Source organism: Cervus canadensis, chromosome 10, assembly GCF_019320065.1.
Source record: "Cervus canadensis isolate Bull #8, Minnesota chromosome 10, ASM1932006v1, whole genome shotgun sequence".
Taxonomy (NCBI): domain Eukaryota; kingdom Metazoa; phylum Chordata; class Mammalia; order Artiodactyla; family Cervidae; genus Cervus; species Cervus canadensis.
The window spans coordinates 26,347,218-26,360,965 of NC_057395.1; the positions used below are offsets into that span (position 1 = coordinate 26,347,218).

Here is a 13,748-nt window from a genome sequence, read left to right on the forward strand (position 1 = left end):
CCGCTAGGGCGTTTTGTGGCTGCGCCGAGACGTCGCGCGCCACTACACCATCCGGGGGCGGAAGGGTCCGGCTGGGCGCAGCGCGCGCCAGCGGGGGGGGCCGCAGGTGCCCCTGGAGCTGCTCGCCCGGCAGGTACTCGCCCGAGGAGCGGGCAGGGAGGGGCGTGAGGAGCCCCGGGCCGCGCGGCCCCGCCTCCCCTTCGCCCCGGGAGCTCCCTTCGGGAGGAAAACCTCCCCGGCCCCCGCCGGCCTCCCGGCCCCCTCCCCGCCGGCACCCCGCACTTGGTGATTGGCTGGCGCCGCGGGTCCCTGGCACGCGCCTGTGGATGTAGTTATAAGAATCCTCGCGTGCCGGCCCTCAGCTTCAGCCGGTCGCCACAGCCCTCCCCAACGCCGCGCGGGCGCCGTCCAGAGCGCAGCGGCCGCGGGCACTCCAGGGAGGCCGGGGCGGGGGGGCGGTTCTCGTTGCCTCCCGCGCCGGACCGCTAGGGCGGGGGCGGCCCGGCGAGCCCGCAACTGCAGCCGCAAACTTCCACAGAACACCCCTACCCCAGGCCAGCAGTCCCCCGGGCCCTCGGCGGCGCAGAGCATGGACGCGGTGCTGCTAGAGCACTTCCCCGGGGGCCTGGACGCCTTCCCGTCCTCTTACTTTGACGAGGAGGACTTCTTCACCGACCAGTCTTCTCGGGACCCTCTGGAGGACGGCGATGAGCTACTGGCCGACGAGCAGGCCGAGGTGGAGTTCCTCAGCCACCAGCTGCACGACTACTGCTACCGCGACGAGGCGTGCCTGCTACTGCAGTCCGCGCCTCCGGCGGCCCCCCACGCACTCGCCCCGCCGCCCCCGGGGGGCCCGGGAGAGCCGGAGGACAGCGGCGGCGGCGGCTACTGCTGCGAGGCGGGGGCGCCCCCCGGCGGCTTCCCCTACTCGCCCGGTTCTCCGCCCTCGTGCCTGGCCTACCGGTGCGCCGGGGCGGCCGCGCTGTCCCCCAGCGCGCGGTTGCGTGGCTTGAGCGGGGCGGCGGCTGCGCGGCGGCGGCGGCGGGTGCGTTCCGAGGCGGAGCTGCAGCAGCTGCGGCAGGCCGCCAACGTGCGCGAGCGGCGGCGCATGCAGTCCATCAACGACGCCTTCGAGGGGCTGCGCTCGCACATCCCCACGCTGCCCTACGAAAAGCGCCTCTCCAAGGTGGACACGCTGCGCCTGGCCATCGGCTACATCAACTTCCTCAGCGAGCTGGTACAGGCCGACCTGCCCCTGCGCGGCAGCGGCGCGGGCGGCGGCAGGGGGCCCGGCGGCGGAGGGCGCCTGGGCGCGGACAGCCCGGGCAGCCAGGCCCAGAAGGTCATCATCTGCCACCGGGGTACTCGTAAGTGCGTCCGCCTCCCAGCTTGTAGGGGGTGGGGGGCACGGGAACGGGAAGGTCCCCCGGGGCGGGGGCTGGGTGAACGGACCGACCTGCTGACTGACGGACGGACAGACGGGCGGGCTGTGGGCACCGGCCACCTTGAACCGGAGTTGGCGTTTCTGAGGTTTTTTTCCGCCACTCTGACGGCGGCCCTGAGGGTGCGCTTCCCGGATAGACTTGCCACTTCTGGGATTGTAGGATGAGGGCGCTGGGGGCTTGGGGATGGAGAGTGTTGTTCAGAGTGTTGTTCTGTCTGTCAAAGCGCCCAAAGGGGGACCCGAGAGGACTGGAGGGGCAGTGCTGGGAACAGAGTTGGACATTCACAATCTGTTTTTTCTTTTTTTTTTTCTTCCTCACCCTCTCAGGGTCCCCCTCCCCCAGCGACCCGGATTATGGCCTCCCTCCCCTTGCGGGACACTCTCTCTCTTGGACTGATGAAAAACAACTCAAAGAACAAAATATTATCCGAACAGCCAAAGTGTGGACCCCAGAGGACCCCAGAAAACTCAACAGCAAGCCTTCCTTCAACAACATAGAAAACGAACCGCCCTTTGAGTTTGTGTCCTGAGAAGTCCCAGACCTGTCTGAGGACAAGATTCTGTGTGCATATTGTACATGTAAATATCTATAATGTAAATGTAACTTAAGAATCACATTTTTCTAATGGCAATCAACTGTTTGTTATTTATCTATTTATTATCTTGTCGAGTTAATGAAATAGATGATCTCTTTTTAAATATATAATTTATATAATTTATCCTGATTTTCTTAAAATATGCAATAGTCTATGATCTCCCCCAGCACCTTTGGCAGAACTCTGCATTATTGGAAGAACTCTGACCAGAAAACGTCATGCTAATTTATTGCCAGATACGGTTTACTTCTAAGCAAGGTTAATAAATGCTATTCATACCGTTTTCTACAAGTTGTTTTATACTTGATGGGTGTAGCTGTATCTTTAAAGATGAATTAACCTACTTTGTAAAAAGGAAAAAAAAAAAAACTGAACCAGAGACCCCGAACGGAGCTATACAGTAAGAGCCACCTTTTAGATTTAGCTGAAAGGGAGTGGACTAGAGGATTAGGCCCCATTTCTCTGGGAGAGCCCTTCATCGGCATCCCAGCCCTAACATCCCTAGGAAGAAAATCGGTCATGGGGTATTTGTTGCTCTCATTCTTTCAGATGGGAAAGCTAAGGCTGGGAGACATTTGACTTATCCAAGGTCATGGGCACCCTGCGTAATCAAAGTGTATAAAGTGGACACTGTGGTCCGGTGGCGACAGTGGGCTCATTTCTGGTCTAGCAAAGGGAAGACGCCTTTTTGCTCCCAAGGGCTGGGGAGAAGGGGTTGCTGTTAAGCTGCCCTGTGACCCATCCCTTCTGCAGTTACAGCATCAGGTACATGGAACTCAGATATACTCAAAGGAAATGAGAAAAGCCACCAGGTTGAGGCCGGAGACCCCTCTCGGATGTTTCCCAACAAAACCCAGGGTCTTTGGGATAAGACAAGAAAGGAGCACGCCCTCTTTGCCGCTTCTGCAACCGGGTAATTTCTGAAATTGACTCGGTTTTGCCTCCAGCAGAATCCAGTCCTTTGAGACAAGCAGCCTGGGGCGAAGGTGAGGTTCCGGCGGAGAGCGGAGGGCCGCCCCCTAGCGCAGAGGAGAGTCGCGAGGGCGCAGCGGGGAGCGCCCGGGAAGCTAGGGTTCGGACTAATCTCCGAGGCCGCTACGGGCACCTCCCTGGTCCCCAGGAAGCGCTCGGCTGCGAGCGGGAGTCCGGGCGCGCGGCTCAGAGTGCGGGACCCCGCGCGCGCTCGTACCGCGGGGGTGCTGAGCGGGAGGCGCGGAGCAAGGTCTCGCGCGTCTGGCGCGCTCTTCCCGGCTGATCCAGAGCGCCGGCGCCCCGCAGGCCGTGGGGAAGCGAGATGCCACTCCCCGGCCCGCAGCTGCCTGGTCGGCCAAGGTACGATGGCGCATCTCCCTTGGTACCCAAGGCCCTGCCGAGGGATAATATGTCGGCAGCATGCTAATTGCTTTAACCTAGTTTCAGACCCACCGAGGGGTTCCCCGCGCGCCGCGGGTGCCATGGACGTCATCCAAGAGCAATTAAAGCAAGGCCGCGAGCCCGACCCGCAGCGCGGCCTGGCCAGACGCGCGGAGATTCTGGGTCGCCAAGCTCCCAGGAGGCCCTTGACCATGGACCCTCTCACCCCTTCCAGCCCCACCCGTCCCTCCCCCTAAAAGATGGAGATTTCACACTGAAGGAAGAATTTGGGAACGAGAGAAAATAATTCGATTTTGTCCTGTATTACGGCCTCATTAAACACGAAAGTTGCTTTTGCACAAGTGCTTCTATCAGGCATGTAATCTCATTACACTCATTAGAAAGTCAAATGGTAGGCAGACTTCAACTTAATTATAAGTTATGTAAGTTCTGTACCGTTTACTTCGGCTGCGTAGACCTGCGTTTCAATTGGATTAGGGGATGTGGCACTCTGCCCTTCAAACACTACCATCATTGTGATGTGGCACCTTTTATTTTGCGTGCCACATTTTTTGTGATTCAATGCTTCAACGACACCCTTTAGTGCGCTGCAGATGAAGCGGAAGAGCTGGGCTGAGCATGTAAAACACCAGGGTCTCTATCTTGTCACTCTTCTGTCCTGACTTGGCAAGTCCCTTTAAACACAACCTTCAAAGAGACTGACAGCTTCTTTTTATTTACTCATAATCCATTCATCCTAGTGTAGCAATTCTTTTTTTAAAAAAATGCAGCAGTAGCAGCAGAACAAACATATCATTTCAGAGTCTCCTCTGGCGTCGGAGAGGCCAGAGCTGCGCCCTGCTTGGTGCAGGAGCAGCTCTCCTGGTGGCAGCGCCAGGCTGGAGAGTCTCTGGCCTGGGGCAGCTCTGGCCAGTAAATCCAGCCTGGCACTGGAAGGATTGTTGTGGGGGCAGCTTGAGTGGCAGGTATTCAGCGGTTCTTCTAAATCCAGACTTTTCTTCCAACTTAAAGAAAAATGCATATGAAAATAACCCAGTAAGCCAAGCTTCTGGATGGCTGTGGAGACCCTTTGCTTGGCCTTCCTATTCTGCATACTCACCAGCCCCTGCCCTGAAACGCAGCCTGGGACCACCAGGAGAAAGAGTTTAAAGTTCTTCCTGGCTGCCCTTGTCCATTTAGCATAATAAAGAAGCTGCAAACCCAGAAGGGAGGCCTTTTTTTGATCTCCACTGGCAAGCTGGCTGAATCACTCCCTAGTGGCCCGGACTCCACTGCAAGCAGCCATGGGGTGGGGGTGGGGGTGGCATACAGAAGAGGGTTTGGTAAAGCCAAAGATTGGAGTTTGAGTAGGGGCTCCTTTCTCCTCACTTCTTAGCACCTGCCACCAGACACACATCCTTAATTCCAGTCCATTCATCCTCCTGGTCTCCACCCCCAGGTTCTCAGCCATTCTGCCTTGGTGTCAGAGTGCCTAGGGTTCTAGTCCATAAAAGCCCTTCCTCCCATCCCTCTCTCTCCCCTACATTTCTGGTGAGCGTGGGGTCCGGGTCTTCTCAGTGTGGGCCTTAAAAGATATTACATGTCACAAAAGTGCAGCTTTCCATTTTCAGAGGCTGGGAGCTAAGGCAGCAAACCTCTGCATTGTTTTTCCATCAGGGGGTTCTTGTGTTGGAGGTGAGGTGAAGTGGGGTGGCTCCTGAGTGGGGGAAGAGAATGGGGACAAGGAGAGCCCTCTTCCTCATCTTGAGCTGGCTGGCCTCTGTGATGGAGCCCCCTTGTGAAGCCTCTCCCTTCCCAAAGAGGGCACACTATGGATTAATTAAAAGCCCTCATAAAAAAGTTGAATTCTGGAGCCCATCGCTCACATTAGGTAGAAAAAAAGTAGGTGGGAAAGAGGGTGAGCTCTCCGCCCCTCCCCAGGCTGGGAGCAGGGCGCATAAAGAGCCGTGTGGGAACTCCTGTGAAATCGGCTGAGGGTGATTCCCAGGACTGCTCATCTGCCAAGACCAGGATTAACGCCCCTCGGTGGAAAGGGTGTGAAGCCTCTTAAATCCATAAACTCATCCCATTTCCATTAATGGGCCTTTGCGGTGGCATCGAGTACCAGCTGCGGGGTTGAACAAACACCAGTTGAGCACTCCCTGGCGAGAACCTCTCTGGGAAGCGCCCTTGCCCTCCCTCTCTCCCTCACCCTCCCCTCCCACCGCCTCCCAAAGCCTTCTGCAGCCTGTGGGAATGGTCCTAAATAATTCCACAACCAATTGCGTTTTTTGAGATCTGGAACCACCGGGAGGAAGCGATTCCCACGAAGGGGATGTGGGGTCTGGCCAACAGGTGTTCGGATTTGGCCCAGGGAGATGGGGAAACCCAGGGAGGGAGACTGGGGCTGCCAGAATGCAGGCCGCTCAGGGCCTCCCGGCTTTACAGGCCGTGGAAGCCGCAGACAATTGCAATGATATCTTTATTGCTAGGTTCATGTCCTGGGCTATAACATATCAATCCCTGTCGTGGTTCTCCAGGGTGCACCTGGTATTTCAAACTTGTTCTTTTTGTGCTTCTGGGTCCTGGGCTGCAGCTGCCTAAAACAAGCAAAGAGAGAGGCCCTTACAATGTCTCCAAGACGTGTTGGCATGGTTTGCCTGTCTTTAATGTACCATTAACTATTGTCTTTAGACAATATGGGAACTGTAAAGCATGACATGTGTTATAATAAAACACATTTTCAATGATACACTTGGACTTGAGGCTGGGGTGCAGAAAACAAACAGGCCCAAATCTTGTTTTGTCTCCCTTGCTAAGCCTACTGGCAATTAAACTTAAGACCACTGTTCCCCCCCCTCCTGATCAGCCAATTAAATTTTATGTCTCCTAATTTTTCACATAGAAAAAAGTCTCCGTGCTGGCCCCTAAAGACATTGATTTTCTTGCTATCACCTGGCGCTCAGACCTTAGTTCCATTTATCAAGAAGGGAAACGTCAGGCGTTACATAAAGTGACTCTGTTACCATAAGGCTCTCACCATCCTGGCCTATTGTTTTCCCTTGTTAATAACTCATTACCAGGATTTAACAAATCAACCATTACATATGTTTTGTGTCTCCATATTTTGATCCGTACGATTAAGCAGATGTTACGATTGAAAATTGAAAAGTCCAAGGCTACTCTAGTCTGAAAGAAAGAGGGCAGCCTCAAACAACGAGCTAACAATGAGATTCAGAAGATCTTCAGAAAAACATTTACCACCAATAAACAGACTCCAACCTGCTCCATTTCAACCATTGTGTGCTTTGGGGGAATAATTAAGTTTAATAGGAATAGGTCTGGAGGGTTTTCAATGCCAAGACCACAGGTGCGGGGTGGCATGATGAATGATTTGCCTGATTTTTGCCAAGCTCAAGGGCTCTTCTCTTGGACTTTCAAGCAGATAGAAAATATTGTCATTTCTTTTAATTCACAGCATTACTTTCAAGCCGAACAAAGGCCGGGGCCGGGGGGGAGGCGGGGGAAGGGCTCGGCTGTAATGAAGCGCCTCGGAGGCGGAGGTGCAGCGGCGGAGGCTGAGGCGGCGGCGGAGCGCGCTGCTGCGTTTGTGCGCAAGCGACTCTCCTGTGCCACACACAAAAGGCCTCCCTTTCCCCACCTTCTGCCGCCTTTCAGCCCTCGGGCCCCCGCCGAGCCGGCTCCCGGGACTCCGGGGGCCTCCTGGTCGCATCCCCAGGGCAACTCGGCCTTTGGGACATCCGCCGCTGCCAAGGCAAACCTCGCCAAACTTTCCCCAAACTCGGCGGGCTGGGGAGGGACCCTGGCCGGAGGCGCGCATGCGCCCCGCCCGCTGCTCTGCGTTCCCAGGGTTCCGGAGAGCCGGGGTGGAGTCGGACCAGAATCCCCCGAGGCCCGCCTAGCCCGTGCTCCCGGGGCAGTCGGGGCTCGGGGGCTGTCTGTCTTCCCTCGAGGCTGGAAGTGGCTGTCCGGCACCGGGCTCTCCGCAGTCCTGCTATCTTTGCGCATGGAAGTCTCCAAGAGGGGCTCCAGGAAGCGGCGAGCAGACAGGGGGCCGAACGGCCTGGAGGAGGGCAGGAGATGGGACCCAAGGCTTCCTTTGGGGAGACCCGGGGTAACAACGCCTCCCGGCCGGGCGGGAAGCCCTCGGGCGGCCGCCTGCAGAGGGCCCCGTGGCCCGGGGCGCAGGCTGCGGCGAGCTGGTTTTGCCTCTGGGCCGAGGCGCCAGCGCCAACTGCGGCAGTGGTCGGGGCGCGGGTTTCTAGCCCGCCCCTACTTTCGGAGACCTGGGAATCTCCCCTTGCTCCACTCGGGGGGGGGGGGGTCTTGGGTTTTGGCAGACCCCCGCCGCTTCACGCCAACGCTTTCCCTGGTGGGGGGGTCGGCACTACTTCCAAACAAGCTGTTGCGCTGACGTCGCTTTGGAGAGGCGCGGGCGCATTGCTTGGTGGTGGCGGGCTGTGCAGAAGCCCCCAGGCGCCAGGGAAGAATTTAGGGTCCCTGCTAGTGAGAGGCACCCTTTCCCTGCCTCTCGTGGCACGCGATGTGCTTCACCCCTGCCTTTGTCCCGGGAAACCAAGGCGTCCCGGGCACTTCTGCATTTGGCCACTCTGGGGACTTCTGTATCTCTTTCTACTTTGAGTGGAAGGACTAGACAAAGGTCTGGATTAGGAACACACCACGGACTCATTGAACCCTCCCTTGTTTCCTTCTCGTCCCCCAACCCCTTGCCGCCAGATTGGACTCTTCAGTCCCCCACTCCACTCCCAAGTGCTCGTAGAGAACGATAGTTTCTTTCCCGCTCCTATCTTGGAGGAACTGGCGCCTGGAACATTCTCACCCTTAGAGTGAATTTTCCTGAATTATTTCTGGTTTTACCGATTTCTTTTCAGCAATAGCACAGGATCCCCTTTAGCTCCTCTCTTGTTTGGGCCACAGAATGTCCACCAGATAGCTAGGTAGTCACCTATGTTTGAAGTGCCAGCCTATGGAATTGGCTTCCTGGGAGAAGGCTAGCTAATGGATGTTTCTAGAAGGAGTTTTATTATGAAATCCAGTTGGGCAAGCGTTGTGAAATGAATAGCAACAGTGTGTTGGCGTTTGGATTTTCAAAAAGTGATGTGGACTCGAATTGGGACAGTCCTGGGGGGTAAAAAAAATTATCTCCTGACCTTGGTCAGTGACATGCTAACTCCAAGTAAAATTTGTAGAAGAACCACTTCTCAAGGAAGGACTCTGGGCTGTACCCCCCGCCCCCCCCCCCAGCACACACCTAACACTGGTGCATAAATCTAAATATTTGGGTTCAACAGCGTGTGTGGAAATAACAAATGTGAGATGCCTTTAAGCAATTATTTGGAAGTTTTTCCATACTTTTGAAAACATTCTTGATGCCTTGTTTCTTTGATGGTTGCTCAATAGACACCACGAGGGGCTGACTGAGCTGTCCCCTCCCCAGCCTTCCTCTTGCGTGCAGTGCTTTCATCCAGAGCTTGAATTGTGTTGTCAAAATTTAGTAGAGGAAAAAGGAGGGGGTCATGAGAACTGGGGAGGGGTTCCTTGAAAAGTCTTGGAAATCGGTATTTTTGCAGGTGTAGAATGTGCCTAATAACCATAGCTAGTGCGTGCTCCCCAATGGCGAGGGTGTGACAGGGACAGCTGGCTCAGTTTTCAGCGTGAAAACACCCCCTCGGTGGACCAAACACAACGACACTGACCTTTCTGCAGGGGGAACAGAGATGTGCCTTTGACTGAATTGGCCATAAAGACGTCTTGCTATGACTTTTGTTCCCCACGAAAGCAAAGAAATATTGCGTTTAATATGAGAAGTACTGTTCACAGCTTTTTTGTGCCCCTTAAGAAATATTACAGTGCTGATTTACTGGCCTTCTTCCACTGAGTTGGCCCCAAGGCTGGAGGGTGGAGGGGTAGGGTTGGGGTGGGGGTAGGGGGCGAGGACCGAGGAGGGGGCTGCAGAAGGAGTGCAGTAAATTGCCTGTTGCCCGTTTCCAAAGTTCTCCCTTCACAGCAGCAAATTTATCAATCTTTTCATCTGACAATACTTTGAAATATATCATTGTCATCCACAGTTGTTTGATAGATTATCTGCAGGCACACAGCCTTTTTCAAGGTCAAGTTGAAGATTCTTGTTTGCTGTTTAACTGGGTTGTTTAAAAACTCAGAACAATGCCTGCCTGTTAAATTTTCACTTGTTCTCATGGGGCATTCCAAAGCAAGTTTTCCTATTGACCGGATGTCGGGATATTTCATCCCTTTGAGCTCTAAATTCAGCAACCAGGGCTTGGCAACGAAATCAACAGGAGAAGAGATGAAATTTAACCTTAGCATTTGCAGACACCAAGGAGATTGAACCATCTTTCACATCTCCTCAGAGTGTGTACTAATTTTGCTCTGCATGTCGCGGGCTGGTTATAGCCACACATCTATTCAACTTTCTGCCTTTATTCAAATGGGAAGCTGCACATACACTCCCCTAAAGTAGAAGCACAAAGAAATGGCGGCCACTCTGTCAGCACATAACCTGTTGCTCTAAGAACATTTTATAATAAAATCAGCCTCTAAATCATCATGTTTCATGGACATATTTATTTATGCTTTTAATGGAGACAGGCTTCACAGTTTCCACTATATCTGCGATGATTGATTTTTTGTATTCAGCCAACTTTTATTTACCTTGCAAAAATGTTCTGGACCAATGTGATAAATTACAGATATGCAAATTTCTTTGAATGGTGTTGTAAGTGTGTCTAGCTGGAGCTGAATAACGCCTTGCAAGTCAGTCTGTGCGCGCTCAGGACCCCAGGGAGCTGATCAAAGCACCCATTCTCTTTCATCCCCGGTATTCTCCTCCAAACTATTTCGATACAATATGTTTCCATGATGCACTTAATGTGCTAGGGACATAGAACTCATTACAACCTAGCTAGTTCTGCCGACCTCTTTGTTCTGAGGCAGAAAGTCAAAGAAAAAAGGAAAAGCGCTGCCAGTTGCCAGCTTTCTGAAATGCTAAAGCATGCGTCATTTTTCACCAGGTCTCGTCTTGATATCCTCAAAAGACAAACTATGAAACCGGCCTCAGCCCTTTCTGGCATTAATTACACTGCTGTCCAGCCGATCTGTTTTTCCTATTATATGCATTTCTCAGCAGGGATTTTTTTTTTTTTTTTTGCAAGAGTAATGCAGCTGCAAGTTAAACTATGAATGCATTTTTATCACTATGGAAAAAATAAGTGAAAAGGCTGCAGAACACACAACTGAAGTTTGTAAAAAGTTTCTGGTAGATAAGATTTAGGGTGGAACTTGGGAGGTTTGCACAACTTCTGTAAAACCTGAAATTGACTAAGAACCTCACAGGCGTTTTCAATGCACCCTCAGTGTTCTGTAGAGTCAGTCATTGTGTCATGTGAAATTCTTCTTTGGTACCCAGATAAATCTTGAAGGTGAAACCTTTCGAGGTTTCTCTGAAAATTCTAAAGTGAAACAGTCCATCCTACACCCAACTAGGAGCCTGCTTCCAAGGAATTTCCATCCAGGATAACAGCCCAGAGAATATAAATTCTATTTCACTTCCTCTGCTTCTTGTAGGGTTGATTGGTTGGTGGAAATGGCTGGCAGCCAGTTCTGGGAAAGCTTCCAGACCTGACTCCGATTAACCCTCTCTGGTGAAACTCTGCTGGAAACCAACTCACCAGCAATTGCCATTAATCTACTTACTAATTAAGCCAATTCATTTCTAAAGGAGAAAAATTCCTTTCTTTAGCCAAACTGATGGGAGGAAATTTGAAAGAAGCGCCAAACTGTGTAAGTGTAATTCAGCCAAGGACTGCTAAAACAAGGTGTTGATATATAGCAGCAGATTTAAAACAAGTTTCTAGGGCAACACTCCTTTGGAGACGGTGGCATATAGTGCATAGTAGATGAAGCTCGAATAATGCTTCAGGGCGCTATGCCACCCCGTGTCCTCGCGTTGAAAATACCACGTCTCTCTCCAGTTAAATCTGGTGCCTTTTACGCACAAACAAATCGTCTCTGTAGCTTTCTTTTGCACCAGAGTACATCAGCTTTATGTGACAGCCACCACAAATATATTTCTTGAGATTTAATAAACATCTTTAGAAATCTGTAAGCCAGAGCTTACGATCTTGAAACTGGGCTTCAGACCGGGCCTGACTTGTAGACAAGGGAACCGAAAGGGCTGGTTTGGCCATTACGCACGGACGAAGGCAAACCGGTCTTTCAGAAAATGGTGCCTTAACATTTGGAAAGAAGAGATGTGTGAATCTTCATCCTGATACTTACCAGGAAACACAACCCCAAAGAGTTTCCACACTTACTAAAGAATTGTTTACGGCGTTTAAGATATGTCTAGGAGCCCCGCGCCTATGTAAGAGTGGACCTCCTTGGAGGACATTTAAAATCTTCGAGGTTTTCTGGTACGCCTTTATGGATCAGTTGGTGGATGAGTAGACAGCAAATCAGTTTGAGTTAGCGTTACAGGGATTCCAGGTGGATTTAGAGAGGGAATGACACAGGGTGAGTGCCTCAAACGTTTAATTTTAATTGAAGCCCGTTCCTTCCCACCCTAAGGCGCTGGGGCACCCCGCTGAGCCCAGAGAGCGCGCGGATGGATGTGGCGGCGGCTCTGGGTCTGTGCGCCCCGCTCACCATGCACCAGCCAGCGGGTTCTTGAAGGGTTTGGAAAGGTGCGCTCAGAGCGCGCACTTCGCGTTCTCTTCAAGTGCAATTCGCCAGTGAGCAGGCGGCATCTGAAGACGGTACAGTCAGGTTAGAAACGCCTTGAAGACAGTGTCCCTCGCCAGGGAGGCAGGCCTTATGCCCGGGTGGTAAGAGCCCTCTTCCTGCCCCCCAGCCCCCGCTCTGAGCAGCGAAGTGTTCTTTGCCGCTACTCCAGACGATCCGTGTCACTCTCTGTGGTGTTCTGGGGCGTCGACTGCTTTTCCTCCGGAGATTCTTCCTCCAGATTTTCTAACCTCACTAAACAGAGGGAGAGATGAAGAGAGGTGTAATTTGCTTTAGTTACTGTACGTAGACCACTCCCCACACACTTTCACTCTTTGCCTCACTTTTACTGGGTCCTCCAAGGCCTGGCCCCGGCTGGGGGGGCCTCCTCAGTAACCTGGAGGGGAGGGTGGGGGCAGGTGAGTCAGGCGGTCAGCTCCTCTAAGGCCTTTAAAGGAGCGTGTGCCGGTGAAGTTTCCCCTGAGATAGTGTTCCTGCTGTCCCAGACTGGAGAAATGGTTTGAGGTGCCTGTGACCAGGGCCAGTAAATGATCTTCCCGGAGTTACCTCCCTAGAATTAGGAGCCCTTGTAAGAGAATAAAACAAGGCAGGGGTGGACTTGTGTTTGGGTTCAAGGACCTAACTCAGGTTTACATTTCCATTTGTGTTTTCAATCTTTCCTCCTTATGAAATAGAAAATTTTAAGTAAGAAAGAAAGAAAATCAACTTGGGGGGGAGGTTCTGAAGTTGGGGAATGGGGAGGTTTTGCCCTCCCCACCCCTCACCCCAGGCTGGGCTCTGCTCCCTAGGGAGGGACATTTACCTGGTGTGTAAATTGTGAGGAAAGCGTTGGGGGTCTGAGACAGGAAAGCCACAACATGGGATGTGATGTTCCAGCTTTGAAGGGGAACAAAGGCCCTGAGCTAATCCCAGTGAAAGCCAGGAGCGTGGAGAAGGCAACAAAGACTTGCAGCCTGCGGTCACCGGTAGGTGTCAATGTGGACACTTACGGCCGGCGGGGCAGTGGGAGAGGGGAACACAGAGCCGGGCTGTCATTCCAAGGCTTAACATGAACAAAGATAAAAACGTGACAAGCTCAGCTTTCAATGGTTGGGAGGTTCAAAGTGGAGTGCTAGGGAGTGTATCTGGGTCAAGTCTTTTCTGAAGCAGGGCTCCTCTTTCTCTCCTCCCATTATCAGCCAGGGAAGTTCTGAGGCCTTTTTCCTGAGGTAACTTTTCTTACTGATAGAATTCTTCAAAATAATGTCCGATTCTACCCACTGCCTAAGGTGAAGAGATGGAGTTTTCAAGACTTCCAGACCTCAGAAACCCAAGTGGTTGTATTAAGACTTATGAACTTGAACATCCTACCTTAACTTTCAGGATAAAGTTCATGGACTCTTGTATGCATTTCAAGAAAAGAAATAACATTTTCTTTTGTGAAACTGTTCATACATGTAGATGAATCGACAGGTACCATAATTTAGTAAGTATTCATCCAACGAAGAAGTTTCATTAGTAAACCATTGAAGAGATAATGGAGACCTGGGAGAATTACATATGCCTGTGGTTTC

The 13,748-nt window shown here is 52.4% G+C and overlaps 2 protein-coding genes across 3 annotated transcripts in view; one reads left to right on the plus strand and one right to left on the minus strand.

The window, feature by feature from the left end:
* Positions 1-373: 373 nt before the first annotated feature.
* Positions 374-2,323, plus strand: PTF1A (pancreas associated transcription factor 1a). Of its 2 annotated transcripts, none has more exons than XM_043480472.1 (2): positions 374-1,367; positions 1,772-2,323. In XM_043480472.1, the coding sequence occupies exons 1-2, from the start codon at positions 590-592 to the stop codon at positions 1,972-1,974; spliced, it is 981 nt and encodes a 326-aa protein (XP_043336407.1). In that variant the 5' UTR covers positions 374-589; the 3' UTR covers positions 1,975-2,323. The 2 variants fall into 2 exon arrangements, with proteins under 2 accessions (XP_043336407.1, XP_043336408.1); XM_043480473.1 differs by having other exon boundaries at positions 383-1,371; positions 1,772-1,961.
* Positions 2,324-11,968: 9,645 nt separating this feature from the next.
* The window catches only part of C10H10orf67 (chromosome 10 C10orf67 homolog), a 157,283-nt gene continuing 155,503 nt past the window's right edge, over positions 11,969-13,748 (minus strand). The window contains exon 19 of the mRNA XM_043480550.1: positions 11,969-12,429. Within this exon, the coding sequence (XP_043336485.1) occupies positions 12,338-12,429 (92 nt within the window). The 3' untranslated portion in view covers positions 11,969-12,337. The remainder of the gene's footprint in view (positions 12,430-13,748) is intronic.